This window comes from Ceratotherium simum, chromosome 1, assembly GCF_057802395.1.
Source record: "Ceratotherium simum simum isolate JZ-2026a chromosome 1, ASM5780239v1, whole genome shotgun sequence".
Lineage (NCBI taxonomy): Eukaryota > Metazoa > Chordata > Mammalia > Perissodactyla > Rhinocerotidae > Ceratotherium > Ceratotherium simum.
In genome coordinates this window covers 104,999,990-105,013,084 of record NC_141900.1, presented here as the reverse complement: position 1 = coordinate 105,013,084, position 13,095 = coordinate 104,999,990, and the positions used below count along the sequence as shown (strand labels likewise).

General features: G+C 41.4%; 1 protein-coding gene across 1 annotated transcript in view; it reads right to left on the bottom strand.

Annotated features, from left to right (window-relative positions):
* GALNTL5 (polypeptide N-acetylgalactosaminyltransferase like 5) overlaps positions 1 to 13,095 on the bottom strand; it is a 51,462-nt gene that overhangs the window by 5,817 nt on the left and 32,550 nt on the right. The window contains exon 6 of the mRNA XM_004430771.3: positions 8,029 to 8,146. Coding sequence (XP_004430828.2) covers positions 8,029 to 8,146 — 118 coding nt within the window. The remainder of the gene's footprint in view (positions 1 to 8,028; positions 8,147 to 13,095) is intronic.

The following is a 13,095-nucleotide window of genomic DNA, read 5'->3' as shown; positions in this document are numbered from 1 at the left end:
CGCTCTTTTCCTCTGATTCGTTCTCAAAAGGGATATGATCCATCTGGCCATGGCTTCTACTCTGCTCATTGTCCAGGTAGGTGACAGTCAGCTTTCTTCCTCAGACATACTGTTGGAAGTAGTCTGTCCAGCCCTCCGTTTCTATTAGTATTATTAGTAGTAGTAGCAGTAGTAGTAGCAGCAGTAGCAGTCGCAGTAGTAGTAGTAGTAGTAGTAGTAGTAGTAGAGTAGTACTAGCAGTAGCATCCCACTGAGAGTGAATATAATGCAGTAAAGAACACAGACTCTGGGGCCAGTCAGCATGGTTCAAATCCTCCCTGAGCTGTGTGATCTGGGGCAAGTAACTGAAGTTACTCAACCTATTTGTGCCTCAGTTTCCTCATCTGTAAAGTGAGAATAATCCACCTCGTGGGATTGTTATGAGCATTAGATAATTTGATACTTGTAAAGTGCTTCAAGGGTGTCTTTGTACAATGAGACTGTATCTGTGCTGTAGTGAAGTATGGTAGATTGCAAGAGTGGCCACAGATTCTTTTCCTTCCTGTATGCACACTTCTTTGCAATGTAACTTTGCACTCCATTTCATCAAGAGGTGAAGTTTATTTCTCCATCTCTTGCATCTGGTCTTGGCCTCATGATTTGCTTTGGCCGATGGGACATTAACAAATGTGATGCAAACAGATGCTTGAAAAGTGTTTGCAGCATGCTGGCAACTCGCCTTCTCTTGCTACTCTTGGGAACCTTGTGACCACTTCAGCATGAGTGAAGTGGGCTAGCCTGCCTAATGATGAGAGACAAACGGCCAAATCATCCCCACTGCCCCAGCTATCACTGGGCCAGTGTCCACATAAATGAGGCCATCCTAGGCTAGCCAGCACCAGCTGAGCCTCCAGATGAACACAGACATATAAGCAACACCAGTAGAAATCAGCCACACTGGTTATGACCAGAAGAACCACTTTAGCAACACAATGAATTATGAGGAATAACAATTGTTTGTTGTTTTAAGCCACTGTGTTTTGGGGTAGTTTGTCATACAGCAAAAGCTAACTGATACATGAGGGAAAATTTTTCTCTTAACTGCAAGTTTACTCATTAAGTAATTAAGAACTCCATCCATTTAGTTGCTCATTCCAGAAACTTGGTGTGATAGACTGAAATATGGTTCAGCAAATATTATCTCACTCCCCATCCCTCACCGCGGGGCAGAGTATATTTCTCCGATGCACTGACTTTGGGCTTGTCCATTTGATATGCTTTGACCAACGGAATGTGAGCAGACATAACGCATGCAGAGCTTTAAATATGCTGTGTGATTTGGCCTGACTTTTGTATTTCTGCCCATCAACATGAGAAGAATATGCCCTGAGTTGCTGCTACTCTTAGAGTGATAAGCAGACCTGAACCAAACTCAGAGACTAGAGCCCAGCCCAGCCAATCTAAATTCTGTGGCAGAGCCATCCTGGCCAACCCACAGACATATGAAAGAAAAAAGTAAATGCTTATTGTTTTAAGCCACTCAGTTTTGAGCTACTTTGTAACATAGCATCATCGTGGCATTAACTGACTGACAATTGGGTAGTCCATGACACCCCTTTTTCTCAACATCCATCCTATCAGCCTCCGAGTTCTGTCCCTTCTACTTATAAATATGCTTGGAATCTGTCGAGTTCTTTCCACCTCCATTGCCATGGCTCTAGTTCCATCCACTGTCACCAGATTATTGCAGGAAACTCCTGGTCTCCCTGCTTTTCCTCCACTATGTTAGTCTCCACAGCCACTGTCACTGCCCTACTTAAAACATATCCGTGGTTCCATTGCATGTAAGATACAATCTAAATCCTTACAAGGTCCTGCAGAGTCCTGCCCCTGCCTCTCTCTTCAGCCTTATCTTGGCGTTCTATCCTCACTGGCCTTCTCCCTTGACACATAGGAGTTGGAAGGCTGTCCACTTTCTGAGTCAGTGGGCAGAAATCGGGGCATTACTAAGTACTGTCTTACTCTTTTTCTGTCATCTGTATTTGTGAGGTGAAGTAGGGATACATCATGTGACAAAGCCGGGGTAGGATTTTCTCAGTCCTTCCATTGGCCTCACAGTTATGGGGGTGCCTCCCATTCAGGCCGCCCATTAGTTTTAATTTCTAGTGGGATCTCATCTTTTCCTGTCTCAATAAACATTTTAGCAGAAAGCTAGGAGAAGCTGCTGGCAAGACACCTTTTTAAATTAGAACTCTGCACAGCTGTAGCATAAAGAGAAGGGAACAAACATTGGCCGAGGGTGCATGAGGTGGCAGACCCTGTATCAGAGGCTTCACGCACGTCGCCTCAGTGCACACACACAGTAACACTGTAAGGTGTGTATTATTCTGATCATTTACACATGAGGCCTCAGACTCTGAGTGGTTCAACCATTCAACAAATATTGCTTGACCACTTTTTACGTGGTCAGTGTACCAGGTGCTGAGGACAGTTTTGAACAAGTCAGACCTTGTCCCTGCCCTCATGGAGCTTACAGCCAGGTGGAAACACACAATTGGCAGGGACCAGAGCAAAATAAAAATGGAGTCTCTGGTTCAAAAATTATTAAAAATTTCAAGATGGCAATAGCAGAGCATTAAACCAAGTGTAGCGTCCTTATAAACATAGTACTATGTGCAACCACACAGATCATGTGACCACATACCTGCCCTGCACACACAGTCAATAGACAACTCAATATAGCACAATAAGTGCTATAATAGGCGAAGCATGCACAGGAGGAGAACTGATCCTGGACTTGGGTGTGTGTGTGTGTGTGTAGGGGGAGGGAGGACAAGGTCAAGAAAGTGGTCCTTAAGAAATTACATCTAGGGCCGGCCCTGTGGCTTGGTGGTTAAGTGCGCGCGCTGCGATGCTGGCGGCCCGGGTTCGGATCCCGGGTGCGCATCGAGGCACCACTTCTCTGTCCATCCTGAGGCCGAGTCCCACATACAGCAACTAGAAGGGTGTGCAGCTGTGACATACAACTATCTACTGGGGCTTTGGGGGCAAAAAATAAATAAAATCTTTAAAAAAAAAAAAAAAACAAACAAAAACAAACAAAAAAAAAAAAACAAAAAAAAAGAAATTACATCTAAGCTGTAACTATGGACTACGGTGGTGGGGAAAGAGGGAGGTGGACAGAGACAAGTGATGTTTTAGAGGTAGAACTGACCAGATATGGTGAGGTGACATGGGGCATAAGAGGGAGAGTGGAGTCCAAGAAGGTACTCGGGGCCGGGGAGTGAGGCGTGTAGGTATGTTGGGGGGGTAGCATGTCATCCACCCATAGAGGGAACATAGGAGGAAGAATGGGTTCGAGAGAGTAGAAAATAATTCTGTTTTTGAAATGTTGGTTTTAGCATACCCACGGGACATCCAAATGAAGGTAACCTATAGGCAATTGGACATACAAGCTTGTGACTCAGAAGGAGGTGGGAAAGAGCTAGAACTGGTGTTATCAGCATGAAGTTAGTCACGGGAGCATAAAGTGGACAAAGTTATTGATAAAGTTGAGGGAGAAGAGAAAGAGAGACTTGGGGAAAACCCTAAGGAGCAGAAATTCTGAGCAGATGGGCCGAGGAAAGTAACCCAGTGAGGCACAAGCAGGAATGCGGGGTCCTGAGGAACTTGCCTAATCCTCCATTATGTAGACATAGGAGAGTTTGCTTTACCCTTTCTCTATTGCCAGCATGTGGTTTGTTTTCAAATCATAGCATCCAAAGGGGTTTAGCAACCTTGGGCTGAATCCAAGCTGGCATCAATATCTAAGAGATTCAGGCTGGAAGGTGAGGCAGAGAAATGGACTTCTTGAGGCAGGTGATCCTGGAAGTGTATGGCAGGGCCCCGGTTCCTGGAGCAGTGCACCTTGCCCATATCCAGGGACACCAGGATGGAACACAGGTCCTGGGGCGATGGGGCTAGCCACGATGCAGGTTGTCACGGACTGTTCAAGGCCAGCTTCTGCTCTGCCAGGGAAACTGAAGTGCCAGTCTGAAGCCTGGTTATGAGAACCATTCTGAGGTTGGGAGTGAAACTGCAGCTCCGTGGGCACCCAGCAAGTCACCACTTTCCACAAGCAATGGAAGCCACTGAGCACAGGGCAGCTAAAACAAATCCAGAGCATTGGAGGTTTCCAATACATTGCCAGCCCCGGAGAGAAGTGACTTAGAAACAGGGTAGAACTGAGCTGGTGGGGGTCTCAAGACTTGAAGTTGAGTAGATAGTACAAGGCAAGAAGCAATAGGTTTGGCGCATACTACTTACGAATTCTGTGCATTTGGGCAAGTTACTCAACCTCTCTATGCCTTAGTTTCCCCGTTATAAATAGGAGTAACGGTGGCACCTACCTCACAGGTTTTTTGTGAGGATTAAGTGACTTAATAGCTGTAAGATTTCAGAGCAGTGCATGTCACACATAATAAGAATTTGTTAAATAAATGAAATACATTTTTATCCTTTACATCTTAACTTAAATGCCACTTCTGCAGGGAAGCCATCTAAGACACAAACCACCCCCAAGACAAGGCTAGATTCCCCTTTTAGATGATCTTATAGTACTCTGTATTCCTCCTTCATTGCATTAATCAGAAATAAAATTAAATAACTAATAATCCCACCTCTACCTCAAAAGAATGGAAGCTTCGTGACATTAGAAACTACTTTTGCGTCGCGTGCTGCTGTATTTTAGAACCCAGCACAGTGCTTGGCACACAACAAATTCTCAATAAATATTGTTGAATGAATGAACGAATGAGGATTGTGTCGTCTTCTGAATGCCCAGCATGTGGCACAGCCTGACGCAGGAGGTGCTGCTTAAATGATGGCTACTTTGAACTTAACTGGAACTCCAGAGAGAGTCCTAAATGGAAACTATAGATTTGGGTCTTGTCACCAGGCCGTGGCAGCTGATGCAGGTATGCTATGAAAAATATTAACAAGGGTATGGCAGAGACTGAGCAGATCAGAAGAGAGGCACTACAGCAGGTCCTGGTGGCCCTGCCCCGCCAGGTGCTCTCCCTTTAGTTTATGGATCAAGCGAAGGCTCAGAGATCCTGGAGAAGGGTGGGGTGCTTGGGCTGCACGTGGGAGCTATTTGGTTGGCTCAGAGTAGAGGTTCTTTCCCACCAGATAAGGAAATATTGCACTATATTAACAACCAGGGTGGCTTCACAGGTACAAAATGGCTGAGTGTCAGCCCTGAGCCCTGAAGAGAACGTGAGGTGAGAAGAGGTTTGGCAAAAGGTTCTGGATCCTGGGAATACAGTGTTTAAGAGAGCGCAGAAGAAGAAAAATTCCTGCGAAGGAAATTGGACATGATTGAGCAATGGAACGGGATTTTCTTGGATTCTGTCCTAAAATTCAAGAAAACTTCTGGAAAAGACTGGTCTACAGTGTCAAATGCTGCAGTAACCGCAAGTATATGGAACAACAAAAGCTGTCATTAGGGACATCGGTGTTAAACTGGTGACAGGTTCCTGAATGATGTCACAGGATGCGGAGGGCCCCCAGGATGCTGAGTTAGTGGGATGGAGAGTAAGTGGGAAACGAAGAAGTATCTGCAGGTGTAGATGATCTTCTCTCAGGAAAGATGGGGCTATTTATCTTGGTTAGAGACGGCTGCCAGTGTCAAGAGACTGCCTAGCTGTTTATTCATTTACGTGTTTGTTTATGAAGAGAGAGACCCAAGTGTACTCAAAAGATATGAAAGGGCCATTAGGAATGGAGTAGCTGAAAATATTGAAGTAAGGATAATTAATAGATTTGAATAATAAGATAGCTGTTATTTGCTACCTCGGAGAATGTAAACCCAGGAAAAGGAATACAGTCATATACTTTCAAGTATGCATGTATCATTCACAAAATTGATCCTATTCTGAGACACGAGAATGTGCTAATTAAGTTATGAGGTCCTGAAAGGGGGAAATCTCATATACCCTATGTCAGAGAGCAATGTAATAACTCCTGCATCAGAAGGGAACACATGAGTACAAAAAAATAAGCAATGAAAATAGCAAACTTACAGGATACTGCCAAATAGAGGCTTGGAGGAAAAAGATACGGCTCTAGATATTACTGCATTCATAATAAAGTATCGGAAGCATTATGAAAGAAGTCTGTGCTTAACATAACCTTTTAAAACATGCAGAAAGTGACCAGCCAAAAAAAGGAAGGAAGAGGGAGAGGAAATCCAAAACAGAAAAAAAATTGGAAAAAGAAAACACAAAAAGCAAATATAGTAAACGTTTTAATACATGCTAAGATAATATATGCAAATAAAAGTACAGTCTCTGCAGATGACTTCACAGAGCATAAGGAGCAGACGGCAACAGTTCAAGTAGAGGAGTAGTGGCTGTCACTTATCAGTCAGCTCCTATAAATCACCTCTGATCTTCACAACAACCTTGGAATAGACATCATGTTTTTCTTCATTTTACTTGTAAGGAAACTAAAGCTCAGAGAGAATATGAACTTAGTCATCGATAAAGCTGCTTTCTCTACACCAGGTTGTCTCTGTTTGGAAAAGAGACAAACAAGGCAGAGAAAAGTAAGGAAAAAATGTGAAGGGTAAAAATAATGAGCTCACGGCCCAGATTTTTATGCACAGTTCAAAGTGATCATTATAAAAACCTATTAGAATTTAGTCAAAAACAAATAATTATCTATGATAAACATACAATAAACACTTGAATAGTATCTTAGTGTTTTCTTTGGACTTTCTCCAGGAATATCTATTTCATACTTTGTTTTTTACCCCAATTATTTCATTAAGTCTTCAAAAAGTTCTGAGAATGGTATTTATATTTATTCCTATTTAACAGGTGAAGAAAGTGAGGACTAGAAAAATTAATGACTTGTTGAGGATCATAGAGCAAGTCGATGGTAGAGCTGGGACTCATTCTAATGCTGATATCTAGTGTTCTTATACCACACGATTTCTTTAAAGTTAAATCTATTTTTTTTTTTTTTTGGTGAGGAAGATTAGACCTGAACTAACATCTGTTGCCAATCCTCCACTTTTTGCTGAGGAATATTGGACCTAGGCTAACACCCGTGCCCATCTTCCTCTACTTTATGTGTGGGACGCCACCACAGCATGGCTTGATAAGCGATGCATAAGTCAGCACCGGGGATCTGAACCTGCGAACCCTGGGCTGCCGGAGCAGAGCACGCGAACTTAACCACTAGGCCATCAGGCCGGCCCCTTACATCTATTTTTTTTCATTGAGATATAATTCACATACCACAAGAAATTCACTCTTTTAAAACATACAATTCAGTGATTTTCAGTATTTCCACAAGGTTGTGCAGCCATCACCACTATCTAATTCTGGAACATTTTCATGACCCCAAAAGAAACCTGGTACCCATTAGCAGTCACCCTCCTTCCCCTAGCCCCTGGCAACCACTAATCTACTTTCTGTTTCTATGGATTTGCTCAGTCTGGGCATTTCATATGAATGGACTCATATAAATATATGGCCTTTTGTGTCTGGCTTCTTTTACTCACTGTAACATTTTCAAGTTTCGTCCATGGTGAAGCAAGTATCTCAGGATTTAAGAGTTAGGACACAACTTACACATCTTCTACAAAATCCTCTCACTTTATAGATGGAGAACTGAGACCTAAGACAGCCCATATATTTAGTGGCATCCAAGTCTTCTACCCCCAAATTTCATATTATCTCCACCACATCATGACTACCAAGTCAATCAGTATAATAAAAAAAGACATTCCACAAATAGATTAAAAATATTACATTAATTTGATATGTACATTAGAAATAACATGGTAAGAAAATCTATTTTCTTAAAATAAAATATTTTATTAAATATTTTCAATTTTTGTAAGGAGTCCCATAAATCATTTATGGCATGTGACACCAGAATGGTACCAGATGCTCATGTAGGAAAACAGGGCATAATTGCCACAGCATACTATGTGACTTAAAGTTAGGTTTCACTCTCTACGTACAAGGGTAATTATTTAAAAAGCAAAGTCTGAATTACCCTCAGTGAAAGTTCCAAATTTTCTCCTCCCCAGAGATTCATGCCCTTGTCGTACTGTCCAATCTCATTAAAATAATGCCTATTTATAGCAAAAATTCCGCCAGCCATTGCAGGGGACCTAAAAAGGACACATAGATATTAAATTGATTGCGCAGATTTAGTCATTATGGATTTTTGCCAAAATTATATTGAATATTAGCGATAACAGTTAAAAACTAAAAAATCATATTAACTAATACCAAAATTATCTTAATATAGGTATGATATAATATAATATAGTTATAACTACCTAAAAGTAGGCAATAACTTTTACTTAGTGCTCACCAAGTTATGTAAGCAATATATTCTAAATGTTGTCTTGGTGAGAGGGAAAATTATCTTTAGAATGTGAGTTTCATGGAGATGACAATTGAATTGGGCAGAGGAGTTTAGAGATTTTTCTTTCTAAGGGCATTAAGTGAATCGTAATATTGACTTCTGGGAAAACTGTAATGTTACAAAACAGCATTTTTGTCCACCAATAGCAGGGCCCAATAATACCAAACTACGTAGTTTGAAAATAATACTTGTTCATTCATTTGTTCCAAAAAGCATATATTAAGCATCTATGATGTGTTAAGGATAAATCAGTGAATCAACAGGCAAAGGTGGAAGTAGGGACACCAGTCAGAGGTTACTGCAGTGGTCTCAGAGAAAAACAATGGAATCTTGGATAATGGTATAGCAATGAAGGTGGTGGTGAGATGTGGTCGAATTCTTGATATATTTTGAAGACGGAGCCAGCGGATTTGCTTATGGGTGAGATGTGTGATGTTGGAAGAAGAGAAGAGTCAAGGCTGCCTTCAACGTTTTTGGCCTGAGTACCTGGAGTATGGAGTTGCTATGCACTGAGATGGGGAATGCTGTGGGCGGAACAGGTTTTTGGTGGGAAGATTCAGTTCTAGACATGTTTGAGGTGTCTATTCAGCATGCAAGTGGAGATACCAGAAGGCAGGTGGAGAGATGAGTCTGGCACTTTGAGAGAGGTCAGGGCTGGAGACATAAATATGGGAGTCATCAATATAAGATAGATGAAAATCACTCTGGGAGTGAGGTAAGTGGAGGAGGGGACAAAGGACTGAGGCTTGGGCACTTCAACAGTAAGAGGTCAGAGAGAAGAGGAGGAATGAGCAAAGGAGATCAGAAGGAGCAACCAGAGAGGTAAGAGGAAGACCAGGAGACTGTGGTGGTCTGCAGGCCAAGGGAAGAACTCATGTCAAGGAGAAGGGAGAGGTCAGCAGCATGGAACACTGCTGATAGACCAAGTGAGATGAGGATGGAGAATATTGGATTTAACAATGTGAAGGCCATTAACAAGTTTCGGGGGGTGGGGAGGTGGAGAGGAAAGGGCAAAGCCTGATTACAATGAGTTTACGAGACAAGAACTAAGAGTTTAAGAGAACTGGAGACAGTGACACAGACAGCTCTTTCTAAGGGCTGTCTAGAGAAAACGAAAAGAGAGGTAGCTGATAAAATAAGGTTATTTTCTTTTTTTAATTGCGAGAAATAACAGCATGTCTGTATTCTGATAGAAGTGATCTTGTCTGGTACACCGGATGATGTACGTCCTGTCTGGTACACTGGATGTTGTGCATCCTGTCTGGTACACTGGAGGGTGTGCGTCCTGTCTGGTACACTGGATGACGTGCGTCCTGTCTGGTACACTGGAGGGTGTGCGTCCTGTCTGGTACACTGGTGGGTGTGCGTCCTGTCTGGTACACTGGAGGGTGTGCGTCCTGTCTGGTACACTGGAGGGTGTGCGTCCTGTCTGGTACACTAGAAGACTATGATTACAGGCAGGCCAGAAAGCCTTGTAGAAAATGCTTACTCCCCTGTCATTGCATTATATTGGAATGATATTTTTACCTGCTTTCCTTCCCACTAGAATACACACATTTGAAGGCAGAGATCATGTCTTCTATCGTCAATACACTGCCTGGCACATAATAGGTACTCAACAAATACTTGTTAAATATAGACATTAAGTAATTTCACAAAACAGTTCTTAAAGTTATGCCATAGGTGCCATTGAAAATAGGGCAAAAATATATGCAGCTCAAAGATTTCAAGTTACACCTTCTTCTCAAGAGAGAAAGCTTTTATCCTAAGAATCTTGAAATCCCTGGGAAGTGTATGTGTCTCTCAGTGGCAGAAGTGTTGGGTAGTGGTGGTAACTCGGGCAAAGCTCTGAGACAGCAGGGAGAAAGTGAAAAGGGCTGTGATATGTCCTTGGACAAGGCCCTGGGTGGAGCGGAAGCAGCATGTCCCTTGGTAGTGGTGACCCTGCTTGTCCTCTCTTCGGGAGCGCAAGTCACCATGGGGTGCGTGCAATGCCACAATTTTCCTTGCTTGTTCTAAGTTTTCCAAAACTCATTACACCTACGTTTTTTTTTTTTTTTGTCATTAGAACTATTGAAAGTGGGGAAAAAAATGTACTTTCAGATACGAATGCTAATTAATACCATGGCTAATATCTAAAATTTATTTTTTCTTTTAACTCTTTAAAACAACCTATTTTTCTTACATAGATTGTTATACATTATAATTGATATATTAAAATTATATTATAACACATATAATATGTATAATATATATTCTATATATATATATACACATACACACACATGTATAATCACACAATTTCGTATCATACTGACATAAGTTTTTTATGGCCTGAGTTTTTATTTAACATATTGTGAGAATTTTCCTTTTTAGTTAATTAGCCTTCAAAAACTTTAACTATATGATATTCCACAAAACATAAATACACCTTGTTAACCATTTCAATACTGAACATTTTTGTTGTTTTGATTTTCTTCCTGATATAAATATTGATACAATATACATGACTGTACGTATTTCTCATTAACTTCTTAAGGATAAATTCCAAGAAGTGAAATTATTGCATTAAAGAATAAGAACATTTATAAGATTTTTAATTTATATTGCCAAATGGTTTGCAAAATCACGTACAAATGTATATACACTAACAGTGTATTAGAATTCCAAACTTTTACTTTTCAGCATTTAAATATTAAGAATGCAATTTCCCTGTTGTTAGAGCCTAGAAAATACTTGATATGTGACATATGGAAATATTACAAAAATTAGTTAATTTTTTTGTAAATGGAATATGACAGCTACTTCTTTTTTTTTTTTTTTAATAATTTATTTATTTATTTTTTCCCCCAAAGCCCCAGCAGATAGTTGTATGTCATAGTTGCACATCCTTCTAGCTGCTGCACGTGGGACGCCGCCTCAGCGTGTCCGGAGAAGCGGTATGTCGGTGCGTGCCCGGGATCCGAACCCCGGGCCGCCAGCAGCAGAGCGCGCGCACTTAACCGCCAAGCCACCGGGCCGGCCCCGACAGCTACTTCTTATTAAAAGGAACTTTATTTTAAATTATTTTGAAATGAACTCAAAATACTGATGCTTTATTTTTTGTTATTTTTGAGTAAATGAAGATTTTTACATATTACATTTTATTTAAATGAAGTATATCTTTGTTCTTTTTCATTCTGAAGTCTGTAACATTAACAACAGCTACCGTTATACTGATGACTTCCTCTTTGTCAGGCCTTAAGCTATATGCTTTACAAGTATTGGCGCATTTAATCCCCTCAATAATCTAGAGAGGTAGATATTATTATTATCATCACCATGAGAGAGGTAACTGGCCCAGCTGAGGGTTGCCTTAATGCACAACCCCAGGGATGCTAATCACCTATAGCCTCTGTGAACAGTGCTTCCTGCAAATGTGCAGTGCACAGCCTGTGCAGCTGTACATGGCAGTCCTAAACAGCTAACAAGTAATGGCTGGAGCAGAGGAAAGATCAGGGTCATACACAGTGGAAGATGCGTGAAGGAATCTGCATGTTATCCTAAAGGCAATGGAAAGACAATAAGCAAGATTGGTGACATGTGAAAAATAGGATTTTAAGAAAATTAATGTAGCAACAGAGAAACTGGAATGAGGGAGGGGGGCCTGTAGGCCAGACTGTCCCTTATGGTGTAGAGTCTAAGCCTGGGGCAATGAGGACCTGGTCCAGGGAGACAGATAGACAGAGGTGATGTGAGTCATCATAAGGATGGTTCTCCGGGAGCTGGGTAATCACTGGATTAGAGTAGGCAGTGGAGATTTGGATACGGCGATACAGCGTTCATATGTGGTCGTTCTTAATGGCTGCATAATATCACATTATAGTTCTAGCATAAAGTAGTAAATATTTCCCAGTTATTCCTCCCAATTCTTAGCTAGCCTTTATTTCATTCTTGAATTAGGAGGCCAAGTTGCTTACTAAGAGTAGGGGGTCGGCGCAGGGGCAGGTATCAGGACTAAGGGAAGTAATAAAGGTTTGGGATACTCACTTCAGGGAATGCGTAGATAAAGGGATTGCAGAGCAGCATGAGGTTGGAGACCATCAATGTGTAGAACAAAGGAACAAAGAAAGCAGATGGTGGAACTGGTCCAGAGGTGGAGATTTGCGGGGTGCTATTGCGCTGTAGGGCGCAGAAGTACAGTGGGATGCCGCAGCTGAAGATATTGGAAAGCAGAAAAGGGAATTTATAGATCAGAAAGTCTAAACAACAGAAGAAGAAAGAAAACCATGAGGTGTAAAAGGAGAAATCAAAGAACTGGAGATCTTGATGCTGTCCAAGGGTAGGTGTAGCTGGGGCAGAGCAGGAAAAAGCCAGGAGGCTCCTACGTTGTGGCCCAAGAGACGGATATCTGGTAATTTAGAAGATGAAGGTGCAGGATATGGCTGTAGGAATAATAATAGCTAACAATGATAAAATAGCTAACATTTATATAGCACTTACTATGGACAGATACTGTTCTAAGCTTTGATATATATTAAGTCATTTAATTCTCATAACAGCTCTGTGAAGTATTATTATTCTCCAGACTCTACGGATAAGGAAATAAGGCACAGAGAGTTTAAGTAACTTGCACAAGATCATACAGCTCTAGCTAAATTAGAATAGAGGCGAAGATCCAGGACTTGCTAGGCTATAGTGTTGGAAAGT